This window comes from Camellia sinensis, chromosome 1, assembly GCF_055761805.1.
Source record: "Camellia sinensis isolate YWXY chromosome 1, ASM5576180v1, whole genome shotgun sequence".
NCBI lineage: Eukaryota > Viridiplantae > Streptophyta > Magnoliopsida > Ericales > Theaceae > Camellia > Camellia sinensis.
This window is the reverse complement of record NC_138961.1, coordinates 241,719,223-241,738,796: the sequence shown is the minus strand read 5'-3', so window position 1 is coordinate 241,738,796 and position 19,574 is coordinate 241,719,223. Positions and strand designations below refer to the sequence as shown.

The 19,574-nt window shown below is 36.2% G+C and overlaps 2 protein-coding genes and 1 pseudogene across 3 annotated transcripts; all 3 read left to right on the top strand.

Annotated features, from left to right (window-relative positions):
* The first annotated feature begins 5,098 nt into the window (after nt 1-5,098).
* Nucleotides 5,099-6,860, top strand: LOC114292791 (AAA-ATPase At3g28510). The gene has a single exon (XM_028236809.2). It carries the CDS (start codon nt 5,257-5,259, stop codon nt 6,715-6,717), a length of 1,461 nt encoding a protein of 486 aa, XP_028092610.2. The 5' UTR covers nt 5,099-5,256; the 3' UTR covers nt 6,718-6,860.
* Nucleotides 6,861-13,315: 6,455 nt separating this feature from the next.
* On the top strand, nt 13,316-15,229 carry LOC114292799 (AAA-ATPase At3g28510-like; annotated as a pseudogene). Its single transcript, XR_014347097.1, has 2 exons — nt 13,316-14,576; nt 14,669-15,229. The product of XR_014347097.1 is annotated as an AAA-ATPase At3g28510-like (transcript).
* A 1,402-nt stretch (nt 15,230-16,631) lies between these two features.
* LOC114292798 (AAA-ATPase At3g28610) lies at nt 16,632-19,291 on the top strand. The gene has a single exon (XM_028236816.2). It carries the CDS (start codon nt 17,700-17,702, stop codon nt 19,200-19,202), a length of 1,503 nt encoding a protein of 500 aa, XP_028092617.2. The 5' UTR covers nt 16,632-17,699; the 3' UTR covers nt 19,203-19,291.
* The last annotated feature ends 283 nt before the right edge of the window (nt 19,292-19,574 follow it).

Below are 19,574 nucleotides of genomic sequence, written 5' to 3'. Positions count from 1 at the left end.
CAACACAAGGTTCTTATGGACGTGTTATTCGGCGTTCTACGATCGCGAACTCGCTGGGGCAAGGGCAGATTCATTGTTTTAATCAGATCACTAAGCTCAGTCGGTTTGTAAGTCTTCTATCTTACGTAGTCTTGGAATTTTATCCTAACCAGTGATTCTCCTAATTGTCTACTCATACAACAAACAATACGAGAAATATCTTGGAAGCATATAAAATTTTCATTCATAAATTGGGACATTTTACATATGAAAATCCCACACAAATGAAAATCTACTAAACAAAAACAGACATTGAAATAAAAAAAAAAGCTAACAAAACTAGAATGTCTCCCAAATCAAGTCTCAGGGTCAGACTCAAGCATCTCAACGTCCACTTGCTTGTAGGGAATTGGTGTGGCCAATGTAACTCCAGCGGCAGCAAGGGCTGTGAGCCAGCCGTGTTTGAACCCTCGATTCTCGAATTTGGGGACTTCTTTTACATAGTCCTTAAAGGCAGAGCTCCTCTTAGCCTCGAATGCCGCCGAGGACTCAGAGTCGGCTTTCTCTTTAGCCAGCTTCAACTCTCCAAACTCGGCCTCCAGCTTGGCAAGCGCCTCCTTGGCTAACTTGAGTGACTCCTCGCTTGCATTTGCCCTCTCCTCAGCGTTAGCCCTGAGTTAATCAGCAGTTTTGGCCCTTTCCTTCTCAGCCTCGGCTCGCGCGCTTTCCATCGCGGTTCTCATTGCCTCGAACTCTGCCCTGCTCCTTTGACCCTCGACTTCAGATTGCAAACGGCCAATCCTTTTAACAATATCATGCTGGCGGCGGCCCAATTCTGCGATCCTTCCAACCGTTTGTAAAATAAAGGATCGTTATATGCCAACAAACATCAAATGCAAACCAAACCAAAGATTCAGTCACGTACCAGAAAAGCCGACTGGGTGGCTAATGCTATTTTTGCCAAATCCGGCTTGGCACGAAACGTCGCCTTGTCAGCCGGTAAGGAGACCGAGGCAGCCAGGCTTAGTGCCACAGCTGCATCTTTCAGAGCCGACACTTTAGAGGAGATCGGTATATTTTTTATCTTTGGCTCAATAACAAAAGGAGTAACCACAGCCGACTCCTCCGAGCGTGGCCGTTTTTCCAAGGGGCCCCCTTCGGAGCCATCCTCACCCTCAGCACCTCATTTTTCGCCCCGATCCTCTGAAATTGGCTGCACTTCCGTACTCGGGCGCTCGACCTCCTTTTCTATCTCGGCCACGACAACATGAGCCGTTTCTTGTATGACAACGGGAGCAATAGATTCAGTCGGGACAAGTCCAGAACGGATGGCTACGGCCTTTTGTCAGGCAGCCATGCGTTCGGCATTCCTTTTTCATGCCATCTACGTAAGATTATCCCCGACCATATCCTCAGAGAAATCGTCGGGAAGATCTCCCAAGTTCGTAAAGATATCTTCGGCGTCCCCTCAGCCTGATGTAGACGGAGGATCAGGAGAGTTCAACCCGGCTTCCTCAAAGGCCGAATTGATGGCTTCGTCAACTTCCGCGGCCAACTCCTTCGGGTCCTCGGCGATAGGTTCGGCAACTTATTCTTTCACGTGCTCAGAATCAGACGATTCGAGACCAATCTACCTCAAGTTTTTGAAGCTAGGGAAGATGAGGGCCGTCAGTTGGTTATCACCTCGCGCGATGGGAATATTATCTACCGTCGAGAACGTCGTATAGGTTGGCTCGTACCTCAAGAGAATGTGGGCAGCCCTCCCTTGTTTTTGAAGGTCTGGATGGCCGACGAACTGTAGCGCGATTTTAATTTCTGCGAGCACAACTTTGTCGTCTGAAGTCAACACTCTCTTCAAGTCGCTGCCTGTGTAGATAAAACGATTAGGTGAACTAAAGTGTCAAATACATGCATATGTAAGTAACAGAAACAGTGATTTGGTCGGCCACCTAGTTCGTCTTTTTGCCTCGGCACATGATCTAGGTGATCTTCCCCTTCACCGAATTCCCAATTACCGCGGACAATGACCATCACGTCATCGACACGCTTACCAGAGCTAGCAAGCATGGTCACTGAGTGGTGGTTAGTGTCCTTGGCTCTAAGGAAGTAGCGTCCCAGACGGCCAGTAGACTTGGCTAGGACATAACAGTGCCGAATGGCGGGAATACCTAAATTAACTCTGAGACGCCGATTTATCTCTACATTGCCCATTATGATGCGAAAGAAGTTCACATTGGGTTGGGAAGGAATAAGACCCTAGTACCGAAGAACGGCCCTCAAAAGTGGGTGAAGAGGAAAATGGACGCCGCCCTCAGCAATTGATAGGAGAGGAAAGACGATTGTGTTCTCGTCTTCCCTCACCATATCAGTAATGCTGTCTACCACAAGTGACAGATGGACGTCGTTAGGGAAGGAGAAGTGGCATCGAAAGCCGGAGATTCGATCCGCAGAAAGGAGCTCCTTCAAATGTTTCGCCATTCTTACCGACTCAAGGATTACGGAAAACTAAAAGCAGATAAAGAGGGGGGATCAAAAAAAATGTAGGAGAAGAAAACTTACAGGAGGCGAAGGAAAGATCGAGAAACAAGGGGTTGCAGAAGCTGCAGAATATAGGAGTCCTACTGGAAGACGAGCCAGATATCTTCGAGTATTCAGAGCATACATTCGAAGAGACAAATTCAAATCGCATTAAATGGAGGCAGCGTACGAAGGGGCGGTAAAGCGTTATAATGACCAAGAAGCATGTACGTGTTCTGACATGCATCGAGAAGAGGAATAACCGCCGGATTTCTAACCTCCAGACTAGAAACCAAAGACGCCGACTAACTGGTGCTAGTGGGGTGTTTGGGGGGCAATTGTGGGAGCCGAATAATTTTGGATCAGCAGGAGCGGACCAATTCGATCCAGAACATAGCTTTTATTCGGCATTGACCTATCCAATTTTGGGGTCAAATAAAAGAGCCCGCATTCCTGCCAGTGAAACAAGGGCCGTGTAGAAGTACAAGGCAAGGACTAGGAGTGGACCAGGTCCCAGGGCCCCAAGAGAATACTATAAATACAAGATCTTCAGTCCTAAAGAGGTATGTGAGAATTACTATGCTTAACTTAGAATACAAGCCTCCTCGAGTGTAGATGCTAACTTGCCCGTCGGAGTGCTAATTCCGGCACCCCCGACCGGAGTGTTTTTTTTTTTTTAGGTGACCAGAAGAGGATCACGAGCGTTCCCATGGATCCCGAAGAGTATTTCCAAACCACTTACCCACAGAAAGGATGATAAAAAAGGGAGGGAGGGAAGGAGGATGTTGGTTGAAGCTGATGACTTGGCAGCTTTGGCAGCTGCCAAAACTTGTGGCATATTTGACACAAGCTTTGGGACACAAGCTTTGGTATTTGCCAAAGATAGCAGCTGCTATAAGTTGCCATTGAAGCTGTCTTTGTATCCACTGCTGCCATAATTTGGCAATAGCAGCTCTAATGGCACACCATTAGAGATGCTCTAAGAATGGTAGATATGATATCTTGAATCATGGTGGTTCTCCCCACTTGGGAAAGAAGATTAGCCTTAGACAATCAACATTACCAACATTATATTCATACATAAAAAATATATTTAAAATATAGTGTGCATTATAAATTTATTTAAAATATAAACTTCCCGTACAATAATTAGATATGGACAACAAATTATTGTATCTTTACTATTTTCACATTCGCCTTTAAAGAACTATCTGAGATCAATGCTTTTAAAACATTATTCATTTACCAACACATTATTTGTTTAGAAGCACTTTCAATTATTCTTTTTTTTTTTTTTTTGTGGTTACAGGAAAATCCTCCCTACCCTCCCGCAGGTCCAAGGCAGCGCCCCTTGCAGAGATCGCCAGGGTGTCCTGTTAGCCGTTCCGAACGAAGAGACTATGACCTGAGAACTTGCCCAGACCTCTCAAGACAAGCTCTACTTAAGTCAAGACTCGTACAGCGGGAGAGTATTGAACCCACACCAAATGCTAATTAGACAACTTGAGGTCTAACTTCCTAACCAACTGTGTTTCACCTAAAAGATTGGCCCAAGAGAGGGGAGGAGGAGAAATTAAACTTGTGACTTTAGAAGTTAAACCCAAGTTTAAACCACAATGCCACCCACCCTTGGCTTCTTTCAATTCTTTTCATTCCTTTCATCTAGAGGGGTCAAAGTTCAAAAATAAAAACCAAGAGACAGAAGTGAGACTCTACCTATACAAAGTACCTTTTTTCCAGTTGGACGGTGAAAAGATTAGTTAGTGTGACCATTGGAGAACATTAGTATTGTTTTTTGTCTCTAGATCTCCATAGTCCTAATTAATTTGGTTGCTTCAATGAAAATTCATCATTTTGTTTATTTATATTTAAGATACATCTATTAGAATTCATATAATTGTAAATTAATTGTAAATAATAAAATTTATAAGTAAATTATAAAATATATAACATTTATAATAATAAATTCAAAATAGTATACCCAAATGCACCCATGATAATAATAATAATAATAATAATAATAAATGATAAATTACAAATACATCCCTGAGATTTACTTAAAATACAGATTGTTCCATGTGGTTTGAAAAATTACAAATACTCTCTTATTATAATTTTTTATTTAACAGAATTAACTAAAAAAATAAAATTTATAATTACTCTCCTATACAATAATAAAATTACCTAAATTATTAATTAAAACATATTTTAATATTATTAAAAACTGTTAATTGACTTGATGATTTATTAATAAAATTGACGATTTGTTATAAAATTAGAAATCTCAGAAGGTGGAATGTAATTTTCAAAATCATAGGAAACGATTCGTATTTTAATTAAATATCAAAGGGTATAATAAAAAATAGTACTCTATACAATACCAGATTGACAAATTTTGTATTTATAATATTTTTCATTTGATAATGCATCAAAGCATATATAATATGTGCACCAAAAAACAGGTGTGGGCAGCCTTTTCCTCTGCCTATAAAATGGTGATTATTCAGTAATTTCGAAATATGAACACATTGTGTTTTATAAGATTTTAATTGATGGAAAAAGATAAAGGCTTACGATTTATATTGAGAATGAGAACTAAGTAATTGATAGTTAATTTAGAATATGGTCACATTATGTTTCGCGATTATTGAATAATCTTCCTATAAAAGGGCTCGTAGCCAAGCGAAGATAAAAAAACAAAAAGCCTACAGCTTCCGAGTTCTCTCTTATTCACTCAGTCACTGACTCAGAGGTTGGAGGATGGTGAACACTATGGCATTCATGGGAAATCAATGGTCTCAAGGAGCTGGAATGAACCAAATAGGCTTTGCCATGGCAATCGCGGCCTCAATGGTGGTCATAACCATGTTGCAACAATTTCTCTTCCAGCACTTCGCTGGCTACGTAGAAAGATGCATTCGCAAACTCGTGAGTTCATTGGATCCATATGTTCAAATAAAATTCCATGAAGACACCTTCAATGGCGGACCCAAAAACCACGAAGCCTACGCCGCCATCGAGACCTACCTCAGCGCCAATTGCTCCGCCCAAGCCCCCCGCCTCAAGGCCAACGCTGTCAGAGACATCAAAACTCCCGTCCTCTGCGTCGACGACGGCGAAGGCGTCGACGACGAGTTCAGAGGCGTCAAGGTTTCCTGGCATCTGAGCAAAGACAAAGACCCAAACGAGGGTCTCCGTGGCTCAAGAAAGAACAGGTACTATGCGCTTACGTTTCGAAAAACTCATCGGAAAATGGTGATTGAAGAGTACTTGAAGCATGTAATGGAAAAGGGAATTGAAACAGTGACGAAAAATCGGCAGCTGAAATTGTACTCGAATAGTGCTAGTGAGCAAGGAGGTTACTGGAACTATATAATGGAATTCGACCACCCCGCCACCTTCGAAACTGTTGCCATGGAGGAGGAGAAGAAGAAGGACATTATTAATGATCTGAAAAAGTTTTCTAAAGCGAAAGAGTATTATAGGAGAATTGGAAAGCCCTGGAAAAGAGGGTACCTTCTCTACGGACCTCCAGGCACGGGTAAGTCCACCATGATTGCCGCAATGGCGAACGAGTTGAATTACGATGTTTACGACCTCGAATTGACTGCGGTTTCAAGCAATGCGAACCTGAAGAGGCTGTTGAACAGAACACCCTGTAATTCTATTCTTGTGATTGAAGACATTGATTGCTCGAGCGACATTACGGGTCAGAGAGAGAAGAAACAGAGCGATGACATGGCCAAGTTCGAGAAAGTGACGCTGTCTGGGCTTCTCAATTGCGTGGATGGTCTCTTCTCGGCATACGACGGTGGGAGGGTGATGGTATTCACGACCAACCACGTCGAGAATCTCGACTCGGCACTCATTCGGAGGGGGAGAATGGACAAGCACATTGCGATGTCATTTTGTGGGTTTGAAGCTTTCAAGTTTTTGGCAAACAACTATTTGGGTATTGAGAATCATGAGTTGTTCCCCAAAATTGAAGGGTTGTTGAAGCAGACCCACATTACTCCGGCTGATGTGGCCGAGAACTTGATTGCCGACGACGACGATGAGGGCTCTGCCGATGCTTGCTTGCAGACATTGATCGAAGTTTTAGAGAAGAAAGTGGAGGAAGATAAATCAAGATTGTTGAATGATGATGAGAAGAAAACTGAGCCAGACAGAGCAGTGGAAGAGAATGGAACAGGGGCTAAGGGAAATGGCCATGTGTATTAATCTGGTTCATCAGTTTTAATTCAAAGCAATTAGTAATGTGGTAGTGTAATCACTTTCTGAATGTTTTATTATATGTGCTAGTGATCTAGTGGATTGTAATTTTCAGTTTATTGTGTTCAAGCTTGGGATGAGAAAATTGATCCCGTCGATGCGTTTGGTTCTCGAGAAAATGAATTAATGGGATGAGAAAATTGTGAGGATAAAGTAGAGAAAGTGGAGAAATGATGGGAAGTGTACCGAGAAAGTGCGTGGGGATGAAAAGTTGGTTCATGGTTGCTTAACATAAAAGGAAACAAACATTCCCCGTGCAGATGACATGGTTAGCAAAAAAAACATCAAATTAAAAGGAAATATTCTCATAGGTACCATCGCCATGTTAAAAGTTAATTTTTAATTTTTAATTCATTTTGAGTCACATTAATTTTTTTTTCTTTAATATATTTTTTTTAAAAAAAATCAAAATTAATTTTTAATCGACTTCTCAAAACAAGTCATAATTTTAATCTAATATCAAAACACTGTTAATATTAATTCAGTAACAAATATTTTGGACAAATTTAGTTGGCCAATCTTCCATGTTTATTCCTTACCCTTGGTCTATCTTAGTTGTGATTATATATTAATGAATTTGACAGCCAATTGCAAATTCGTCATCCAATTTTAAAAGAGTTTTGCTAGGTAGCTCGAATGTAGTTGCCCCAAATGGCTCGAGTAGGCAAAAACGACGTCGTTTTTTTTTTTTTCTTCTTTTCCCCTTCTTCTTCCTTCCTCCTCTCTTTTCTGTTAAACATTTGAGAACCAATATCTAACCAACAGAGATGCTCCCAAAACCCGCATCTTCTTTTATATATACAAACAAACATTCAACAAATGGGTCTCATGAATCACATAAATGAGATGAGTAGCATAAAAACCCATGTTTAAATCAAGCATACAAACAAATCTCTTAATCACAACAACATATCTCAAATCAAAACAAAATCAAAACCAAACCCACATAATCAAAACCAAGCTCTTCCCTCTCATGGCGTAACTCTCTCTCTCATGAACTCTTGCTTTGTAAATCTCAGGAGATTGGTGGAAGTTACATGATGGATTTTGGGGCTGTGGGTTTGGAGACCTTGGTGGGTCTAGACAATGGAGTCTCTTCTCAGGTTGTTCCAAACTCTGATACCACAAAGTACCATAGTAATGGATTTGGGTTTCTCAAAATATGGTTTCTTTAATTTCTATCTTTATTTATTTCTTTCTTCAATTTCTATCTTTGTTTTGGAGAGTTGTTGATTTATACATGGATTCTGTTCTGAAAAAATAGATCTGGAGGAAGAAGAGGAGGCCGAAGGGTGGGTCTGCGAGAGAGATGGAGAGGAGATAGAAATTCGGGCAATTCGGGGCTCAAAAAATTCGAGCTACAAAGCTTTACTCATTTTAAAATGGGCTCTGTTAGAGCTCTCTAATTAGAGCTGCTCAAAAAGCAACTCTAATGAGCAGTCATCCTTAAAAAAAATAAATAATAATAATAATAATAATAATAGAAGAGAGAGGTGAAAGACAAAACAGAAAGGGAATAAGGACAAATTAATGCCTTTTTAGAGCTCTAATTTTAGAGGTCTCACTCATTTCTGTTTTAAAATTATTACTCTACCAAGATCTTATCTCCCACCAAAAAATTATGCAAATTACTCATCTAATTTTGAAACTCTTACTCTACTTAGATTTATCTGCCACAGAAAAATTATTAAGCAAATTTTTTAATTGTATGTCCGGCTAATAATAAGAGTACTGGTCCTCTTCTTTGAGGTTATTTTGAATAAGATAAATACTAACAAGTATTCCATAAATATTATTTAATGTTGAAAAATATGTAAAAAGTGTCTTGAAAATTATAAAAATAAATTTAATTTCTGTAAAAATAAATTAAAAGCGTTATGAAATTAATAGAAAATGTCTTGTGTATTGAACTTTTGATCTTTTTTCTTGTATGGTGGGGAACTTGTTAATAAAACCACATTTGTAATAGTATTTAGCTTATTTGGTTTTGTTTTTTTAAAATTTTTTCTATTTTGTTTTGTAAAAAAAAAAAAAAAAAAAACTAACATTTTGGTGAAAAGATAAAAATATATTCATCATTTTTATATACATTTTTTTTTGACAAAAATGAAATTTTAAAAATATATTTTTTTAACAAAACTAATTTTTATTTTAAAAAATACGGATTAGACAATGTTTAGGTCAAACTAGCTTTATTATGAAAAATTGTTAATTGGTCATGGTGTCACAAGACTATATCTCTCACTAATTACAATTTATTATACATTTCATGTTCTCTAGTCATTCAATATAAATTTATGAATATTATTCTTTTCACTAATCACAATACTATTAAACTATCACGTGATGGTGCCTCAAACCAATCAATTATAATTCACTATATCTCTCATATTTTTCAATCATTTAACATAAATTTATGAGGGTCTGTTTGGCAAGTTAGTTTCGGGCTATTTTAGTCACAAAAAACAAAATAGACTATTTTAGCCATAACAAACAAAGCATCACATCCAACCCATAATTATTACACTCTTTTCTCACAAAAAAATTTTAAAAAGCCAAAAAGTCAAAAAATCTTTCCCAAACCAAGCTTTTTAGCCTCGGCTAAAATAGTTAAAAAAATCAAAAAGCCAACTCACTTCCCAAACGGAGGCTGAATCTTACATTTTTCACCAATCACAATATTATTTTGACACCAATCAATTAGAATTCACTATACCTCCTATATCTTCCAATCACTCAATATAAGGCCCCGTTTGGGGACTTACTTTTTTAGCCAAAAAATCAAAAAGTTACCTTTTTAGTCAAAAAGCCAACAACTCATACCAAAAATTTAAAGATTCTCTTTTCTCTCTACTTTTTGCACATCTTTTCGTAATTAGCTAAAAAATCATCCCAAACATATAAGTTTTTTTTACTTATTTTTTTAGCCAAATAGTCAAAAAGTTACTAAATTAGCCTGTTCCCAAACGAGGCCTAAATTTATAAATTTTATCCTATATATGAATGTTTTGAAAAAATAATTAAAAAATAATTTTTCAATTTTTTTAACTTTTTTTACTATTTCATATAAAAAGCAATGTAACACAATAAATTAAAAGTTAACTTTTAATTAATTTATTTTTTTGTTTTTCTCTTCTTTTTTTTAACAGCCAAAACAGCCCACAATAATCACAATACTGTTAACCCACACGTGGTGGTCCCTCACACTAATCAATAACATCTCCTTTATTAAAGCGGTGGAGTGGGGGTGCTGTACTTCCACGTCATCTGACAATGAATTGCCTTCTCCCTGAATATGAGAAAGCCAGATTGTCGGTTGTACAAATGTGTTTGGACACACAAAAATGATTTAGATCTCTAAAAGAGTTCTAAATGAACATTAATTTGTCTTAATTTTTTTTTTTTAAAAAATAGACGCCACCTCAATAGGGCTGCTTTTAGAGCAGCTCTACTAATATTCTGTAGCACTGCTATTTGGACACATGGTTCACTCTTATGGGCATGTTAAAATGTAGCACTGCTATTTGGACACATGGTTCACTCTTATGGGCATGTTAAAATGTGTTTAGACCATCATATTTTTGCACCCAATTAGATTTTTATTTCATATTATTTTGTTTTGATCTAGTATGGTGGTGCAACTTTGGTGTTTCAAAAGAAAAAAAAAATTATTCAATAATTTTAAAATATTATCGGAGCAAGTGGTTATGATGTTATCGATCAATGAGGTATAGTAAAGAAGAAAAATAAAATTAATTTTCTTTTATCCGGATGACGTTTGTAGATCAAATTAGTTTTACTATTAGTTAAGAAAGTTTCTCCCATATTTGTGTTGCCTTGAGGCTCAATTATCATTTTTTCTATCAAGTAATGTAGAATTAAATAAAAATTTCAAAAAAATGTTATACAAACTGGCACACCATTTGTTTAGGCGATTTTTGTTTAACAAAAAATATTTTTTTACAAAAACCATTTAATGTGATGTAAAATATAGAAACAAAATTAAAAAGAAAAGAAAGTTGCGAACTTCCTTTTGTGAGTGGAAAAGTGTGGAGGAGGAATTTATTTGTAGTTTTAGTGCTTTGTGATGCTAAAAGAAAAACGAAAGTAACAGAGAACCACCAACTTACTTTATAATACTTTTTTTTGGTAAACACTTTATAATACTTTTTAACGTCACGTTCTCCGTATAAAAATAATAAAGTTAAAAATGAAATAAAGTATAAAGCCTCCGTTTGGCAAGGGCTTTTTCAGGTTTTTTTAGCTATTTTAGTCATAAAAAACAAAATAGGCTATTTTAGCCATAACAAACAAAACATCACATCCAACCCATAATCATTACATTCTTCTCTCACAAAAAAAGTCAAAAAAGCCAAAAAACCAAAAAGCCCTTCCCAAACCAAGCTTTTTAGCCCAGGCTAAAATAGCAAAAAAAGCCAAAAAGCCAACCCACTTCCCAAACGGAGGCAAAGTTAAAACTAATCTAACAGTATATTATCAGTATATTTAGTTTTAATTTTTTGAATTTAATTTCTTAGAAATTAATTTTTTTATTTTTCGTATTCTTTTGTTGTTAGTAAATATTTTTAAAATTTTAAGTAATTTTTTTAACTATTTTGGATGTACATTACTTAAATGTATGTAAATAGTAAAATATTTGTCAAAAAATATTTTTAAAAATTAATAAATACACAAAAAAAAAATTGTATTGAATTTTCATTTTTTTTTTATTTTTGGTATTTAGTGAATTTTTTAAAATATACTTATTAAGTGTTTTATGCTAGGTGTGTCTAAATTTTTTTAAAAAAAAATTGCTTAAAATATTAAAACAATTCGGTAAAAACAAAAAAAAATATATAAGGAAAATGAAAAAATAAAATTTTCTAAAAAGTGAATTTTGAAAATAGAAACCAAACAGAGTGAATAATATCTTTGATCCCGAAAATAAATAAATAAAAAGTACAATAACATCTAGTTTAAAAAAAAGAAAAGAAAAAAGTACTACAGTATCATTTAATAAAATTGGATGAACGTAGGCATAGATAAGAAAGTTTTATTTTTATTGAAAAGATTCAAAATGTATTTCCCAAAACTCAATATGGCAAGAAGAAAGGGGTGAATATAAGTTTTGAAGAATATTTAGAATAACCCATTGCAACAGGGAGTTCTTATTTACACATAATAAATTTCTTATTATACTCCCAAATATATTGTATATACATATTTGTGAACTTATAATTTTTTTATTAAATCACATCTATAAATTTTTAATTTTTATATTATTATTATTATTTACAAAAAATTCGTTGTGGTGGAAAGCTTCAAGAACCCTTTTGACATTGATTTTGTACGATTCCAATTGACAGATAAAAGAATGGTATTAATGAGTCCTAAACACGAGGTAGAAGGATTATATATTACAGGAGTGGGTTTTCATTATTTTAGCTAAGTTTGAACCAACAAAGAAAACTCAATTGTGTAAAGTATACTCAAGAGTGTTCTTCCAATAATGCATGGCCCACTGTTTAAGTTATGCTTTTTTTTTTTAACGAAGCCCACTGTTTAAGTTTAACTCCATATAAATGCTCACATTTGGATTCGGTTTTGAATTTGGGCCTAAACTTTCGTCCTAAACAGGAATACAATCAAATTTTCAATAAACATAAACAAAAACTAGAAAACAAGAAGAAGAAGAAGAAGAAGAAGAAGATTATTATGGCCCATCTCGTTATGGACCATCTTTTCATGAAATTTTGGAAATATGAGTAAAAAATGCCTTATTGGCTATGGATCTGAAGAAGAAGAAGAAGAAGAAGATTATGGCCCATCTCGTTACCCTCTGTTTGGTGCAATTGAAATCTGCTGAAAGAAATCGACATAGCCCCTGCTGAATCACATTTTGAAGCAATTAGTACATTACATTTTGAAGCTATTACTAGATTACAAAAGGATGTGTGAATGCATTCTAGAGAAGTTGACATTGACATGGTACTTCCATAATTTATTCTATAGAAGTCGAATTGAACCTAATTTTTTTAATTGAATGGAAGACAAGTTTAGCCTTATCCCTTTTGGATAGTGCTTCTTGACTAATAAAAACAATATTTACAAAATGAGTAAATTGACCTAGACCACCTATACACCAAAAAAATAAAAATAAAAAATGACTTAGACCACCTTCTTTTTAGACCACCTTCTTTTGTCCATTTAGTAACAATGCTTTTAAATTTGTTTTCATGTTAAAGTTAGATTTAGAGTTTAAGCTTAATAATGGTTGAAATGTTGAATGAAACATGGTTGGCAATCACGTTTTTTACTAAATTTTTGCTGATAATCACATTTTCACTATAGTTTAAATATAATTAGAAAGTGTGGTTATTAAACATGCTTAAAAATAACATATTTAGTACTTGAGGGCTTGCAAGGGAGATTAAGAGTTTAATTCTTCAAGGGCTAATTTAGTAGGTAACAACTGACTTTTGCTTATAAATAAATTAAAAAAATGTGTTTTGCAAGTGGGTTTTGACTTAATTTCGGAAATAAGTGTAAAAAAAGCTCTATTATCTAATTCAAGATTTAAAAAGAAAATAAATTGTTGTTAAAGAGGCCAGAGCATCCTTATCCAAATGAGCTGTGTACCACACCATGTTCTATTGCAAGTAGGTACATTTCAGTTCAATAAATGGTACTAAGAGGCATTGAAATTGTGAACACCATCAATACATGAGATATTCATGATCACTGTAATATTGGGAAATCCCAGACAAAAGAAAAATTTTGCGGAACAATTATAAGAAGAACAAGAAGGAGAAGAAGAAAGAAGATGAGGACAAGAGGAGATATGTGGGCTCAAATGGGTTCATCCGTTGCAAGCTTCATGTTTATCTGGGCAATGTACTTCCCTCACTTCCTTCAGAACTACATTCAAATCTACTGCCATAAACTGCTGAACTTCTTCCACCCTTACGTCCAAATCACATTCCACGAGTTCTCCGCCGATTGCCTCAAGCGCAACCAAGCATATACTGCCAATTGAAAACTACCTCAGTTGCTGATCAACCAATCAAGCAAAGAGGCTCAAAGCCGATGTTGCCAAAGACAGCCAGTCTTTGGTCCTCAGCATGGATGATCACGAGGAGGTGATCAAACAGTTTGATGGTGCTAAGCTCGCGTGGGCTTCCATAAAAACTACTGTCCCCAAAACACCGCCACTTCCTTACCTCCATGCCACCGGTTCCGATGAGAAAAGGTGTTACAGGCTGACTTTTCATAACCGGTATCGTGGAATGGTCACTGACAGGTACCTCGATCAGGTCATGGAAGAGGAAAAGGTTATTGTGCTTAGAAAGGGACGGAGGAAGCTTTACACGAATAATTCGAGTGATGGCTGGTATGGTTCCAAAAGAGAAATGTTGAGCCATGTTGTTTTCGAGCACCCTGCTTCATTTCAGACATGAGCTATGGATCCGAAGAAGAAGAAGGAGATTATGGACGATCTCCTTACGTTCAGCAAGGCGAAAGAGTACTATGCAAGGATCGGAAAGGCTTGGAAGCACAGGTACCTCTTCTATGGACCTCCTGGTACTAGTAAATTGACAATGATCGCTGCCATTGCTAATTTTCTGAACTATGATGTTTATGATCTTGAACTAACTGCAGTGAAGAATAACACTGACCTGAGGAAATTACTGATTGAAACACCAAGCATGTTGATAATAGTGATAACATAGATAGCTCGCTCGACCCTACAGGTCAAAGGAAGAAGGATAAGAAGAAAGAAGACAAAGATGAGAAAGATCAAATTGAAAGTGAGAAAAAACATGAGGGAGAACACTAAGGTAATGTTTTCCGGGCTGCTGAACTTTATCGATGGTATATGGTACGCTAGCGGGGGAGAGAGACTCATCACATTTACTACTAATCATGAACTTTATCGATGGTATATGGTACGCTAGCGGGGGAGAGAGACTCATCACATTTACTACTAATCATGTGGACAAGCTCGATCCAGCTCTCATTCGTAGAGGAAGAATGGATAGGCACATTGAGATGTTGTATTGCGACTTTGAATCGTTCAAAGTGCTGGCAAAGAATTATCTTAATCTTGAATCACACCCTCTGTTTGGTGCAATTGAAAGTCTGCTAGAAGAAATCAACATGACTCCAGCTGATGTTGCAGAAAATTTGATGCCAAAGACTGTCACAGAAGATGCTAGTACTTGCTTGGGCTGCTTGATTGAAGCCCTCGAGATTGCGAAGGAAGAAGCCCGAGGAGGAAGTCGAGCTGAAAGCTGAAAAGGACAGAGAAGAAGAACAAGAACAAGAAGAGAAAGCAAAGTAAACAGGAAACATATGATTATGCTTCGAGATTTCTGCACTTCGAAATTTTCGAGACATCCTAACAGTTATGAGTGTCTTGGACAGGGATACATCGTTAGCACTTCAGTTTATTTTGTAATTATCTCATATTGTTGTTTTAGCTTTATATGTACAACTTAAATATTAGGGGAATTATGTCTAGATCCTAATAAATGAACTTATTATCTAATAGGTCATGTGAAAATTAATGATGTTTTTCAACAAACACTATTAAAAAATGTCACTAATTGTTAATTTTCAGCAATAATTTAAAAAATTTATCACAAAAATGTCACTAGTTATAAGTTTTAACGACAATTTAAAAAAAAAATGTAACAAAAAAAAACACTAATTTTCAACTTTTAGCGACAGTTTAAAAAAATTGTCATAGAAAAACATCACTAATTGTAAGTTTTAACGACAATTTATAAAAATCGTGACAAAAAAAAAATCAATAATTATAAATTTTTAGCGACAAATGTAAGAAATCATCACAAAAAATTATTTTTAGCGGTGATTTTACAAAAACTTTTACTTTCAATAGGATTTGATGGGAATTAAGTTCAACTATTAGCGCCTATTGATAGTTCACCCTAATTATTATTACTTGCTTATGAATTGGTGCTTAATTAAGTGAAATGAATTATGACATGCTTATGCTAATTGTGCCTTCGGACGTAATAAGGTTTTTGGATAAAAAAAATCAACTTAGAAAATAATTCACAAAACAGGGGGATCAGATACATTTTGAAACTATTACTACATCACTATATATATGTGCCTATGCTAATGGCTAGATCTGCTAGAGAAATTAATCTGATAGTTTGAATTGCATGAAAAAGAAAATCATTACATTCATGAATGTATGCATGTACACCATGAAAGACTGCACTGCTACTACATAAACCATTTCTATTCCAATTCATGCTACACTTTATGCAGGAATTTATATGGTCAAAAGATAAAGAAAATAAAGGCGTACTGTTTATATCTGGGTAAATCATCTCCAATTCTTACACTACCTTTTCCCGTAGGATTTTAAAATTTTGGTTAAAAGCCTGAACGGTTGTGGAAGATTTCAATCCTTTTTTTTTTTTAATCAAATTATTTAAAAAAAATTCCAGATTATCAAAAAAATCTTTTTTGTTCATTTTTATAAAAGAAGAGCATCTCCAATCCTTGCTTTAAAAAAAAATAAAAATAAATAATCAATCTAAAAAAAAAAATATGACAAATGAAATTTGTTGAAGGATTCGATTGAACCGAAAGACTTGGGTTTTTGTTTTCTTTGTTTTTATTAATATAAGTTTGATGACAGAATTAGAATTTTTTTTTTTATATATATTTAAAAAAGCCACTCTTTTTTGCATCAATTCAAGTTTGATGAAGGATTGGAGATGTTTAATGAAAGATTGGAGATGCTCTATATGAAAACAGCCAAATAAAGTGGAAGAATGTCTTGCTTAGGGGCTTCCATTAGCACACCACCATTTAATTATTTTTTTATTTTTTATTTTATTTATTTATCATTGTGTCCTTCAAACAAATTGGCATTAAGGACAAAAACCACACACCCTCCCTGCCAACCCTACCACGTCTAGTAGTCTCTACTCACCACACCACTACCACCAGTCCACCACCATGAAACCCCCATATCTAAGAAAAAGAAGAAGAACAAAAAGGAGGCTAGGTGTTCAATTTTAAGAAAGAGAGGAGATGTGACAGAGAGGGGCAAGGAAGAGGCTACGGAGGGGAGGTGAAGGAGATGGGAGGAGAGGGGGCTGGGGAGGAGGCAATGGCAAGGGTAGGGGGGTGGTGGACAAGAGGGGTCTGTGGAGTGAAGGCGGCTAGGAAAGGGAAGTGTCAGCGGCGGAAGGGGCAGCAGTGAGTAGTGGCTGATGGGTTAGGATTAAGGTTTGAAGGTTGATGGTGAGGGTATTATGGTAATTAAATGGTGTGAACTGAACCAAAATTAAAAATTAAAATTGCGAGCATCAAAACTGGATAATGGTGTGAACGGTGTTGCTAGTTTTCAAATTTGACAACATACAAATACAACTTTAGCCAATGTACAGTCTACTAGTTAGGAATTTTCTCTTGCAATTTACTTGCTTTACAAGCACCAAAAGAAAAAAGAACCAAATTTGGAATTGATTACTCCTTCCTTAGTTCCTAAAGCCAAAATTAAGTAGAAAGTGAACCGTCCAAAATACAAAGAAAGCATATAGTAAACAAAAGCAAGGAGAGACTTCATCGACCTATGAGATCAGCAAAAGGCCCCTTTATTCTCTCATGATTACGTAATTTTGATCTAAGCTACTACTCCCACTAAACACACGATATTTCGCGGAAAAATGTAAAATAATCCCCAATAAAGAAAAAAATTTGTTTGTTAGTGTTTTCTTTATTGAACCGTGTAGGACCATGCAATTCACTTCTCTCTCTCTCTCTCTCTCTCTCTCTCTAAATATATATATATATATATATATGTGGCACTAGGGCACACATGAAGTAGTGCCTAAGTGAACAGAGAAACACATTTCTCATTTCAAGAATTTCAGAAGAATAAGGATATGAATATGATGATGATGGGAGGGTCCTGGGCAGAACTAGGATCAAGAATTGCTGGCTTAGTGTTTGTTTGGGCCACAATTCAACAGTTCTTCCCAAACCAGCTTCGAATCTATTTTGAAAAATTAATTGATAGATTTTTAGCCACTTTCTATCCATACATCCAAATCACAATCCATGAGTACTCTGATGGCAGGCGCAACGAAGTCTACACCGCCATCAAAACTTATCTCGGTGCCAAGTCCACCGTGCAAGCAAGGAGTCTCAAAGCCGATAAGGTCAAAAACAGCAAATCGATTGTCATCAGCTTGGACAATAGTGAGGAGGTCACTGATGAGTTCAATGGTGTCAAGCTTTGGTGGGCTTTAAAGCAGACTGTCCGCAACACAACGATGTTTACTTTATATCAGTCTGATTCAGAGGAGGAGAGGAAGTATTACAAGCTCACCTTCCATAGAAGATACAGAGACATTGTCACCGGGGCTTACTTGAGTCACGTGATGGAAGAAGGTAAGGCAATCCAGCTCAAAAACCGACAGCGAAAGCTCTACACAAACAATCCCAGTGATAAGTGGAGTTGGAGTGGCAAAAACTTATGGAGTCACATAGTTTTTGAGCACCCTGCAACATTTCAGACGCTGGCAATGGATCCTAAGAAGAAAGAGGAGATTATTAATGACCTCATTGGATTCAACAAAGGAAAAGACTATTATGCCAAGGTTGGGAAGGCTTGGAAGCGTGGCTATCTCCTTTATGGTCCGCCAGGAACGGGCAAGTCGACCATGATCGCTGCCATGGCTAATTTCATGAATTATGATGTTTATGACCTCGAATTGACATCGGTCAACAACAACACGAACCTGAGAAAGCTATTGATAGACACAACGAGTAAATCTATCATTGTGATCGAGGACATCGATTGCTCGCTTGATCTCACAGGTAAACGGAAGAAGAAAAATGAGAAAAGTGAGGACGAAGAACATAACGATCTGATTCATATAAAAGAAAAAGAGAAAGAGAAAGATGATGGCAACAAAGTTACTCTTTCTGGGCTTTTGAACTTTATTGATGGAATTTGGTCAGCTTGTGGTCCAGAAAGGATCATCATATTCACTACTAATCATGTGGACAAACTTGATGCGGCCCTCATTCGGAGAGGACGAATGGATATGCACATTGAAATGTCATATTGCAAATTTGAAGCATTCAAGGTGTTGGCTAAGAACTACCTCGATATCGATTCTCACCCTTTGTTCGGAACCATAGACAGTTTATTGCAGGAAACCGATATGAGTCCTTGTGATGTTGCAGAGAACTTGATACCAAAGACTGCTTCAAAAGAGACTTGCTTAAATGACCTGATTGAAGCTCTCAACAAAGCCAAGGAAAGCGCAAAGTTGAAGACTGAGAAAGAAGCAAAAAACAAAAAGTTATCATCAAAAGCAGCTAAAAAATACAGTCATATATGGATGCAGATGATTGGAAAGCTAAGGAAGGAAAAATAAAAGAAACAATGATGGTAGATGGTACGATTGTATGTTTTTCTTGTTTCTTACCTCTGAAAATAATAAAGTATAAATGTTGTTTAATGTAATGATGTAGCTCATAAGCTAACACGTTTATTAGGATGCATGATATCTACATGAGGGTTTTGAATAACTTTGAAAAATACAGGTAATGTCACCTAGTGACAGCTACTGCTACATAATGAACTTAATTTAAGGAAAGATCATTCACAATGGATTTGGATAAAACTTTGGAAAGAGAAAAAGAAAAGGAAAGGACAATGTGAATTAAATATGACCTCTCTTTTTTTCTTTTCTTTTTTCTATTTCCCTTTCTTTTTGCAAATCCTATCCAAATCCATGATTCAAAAA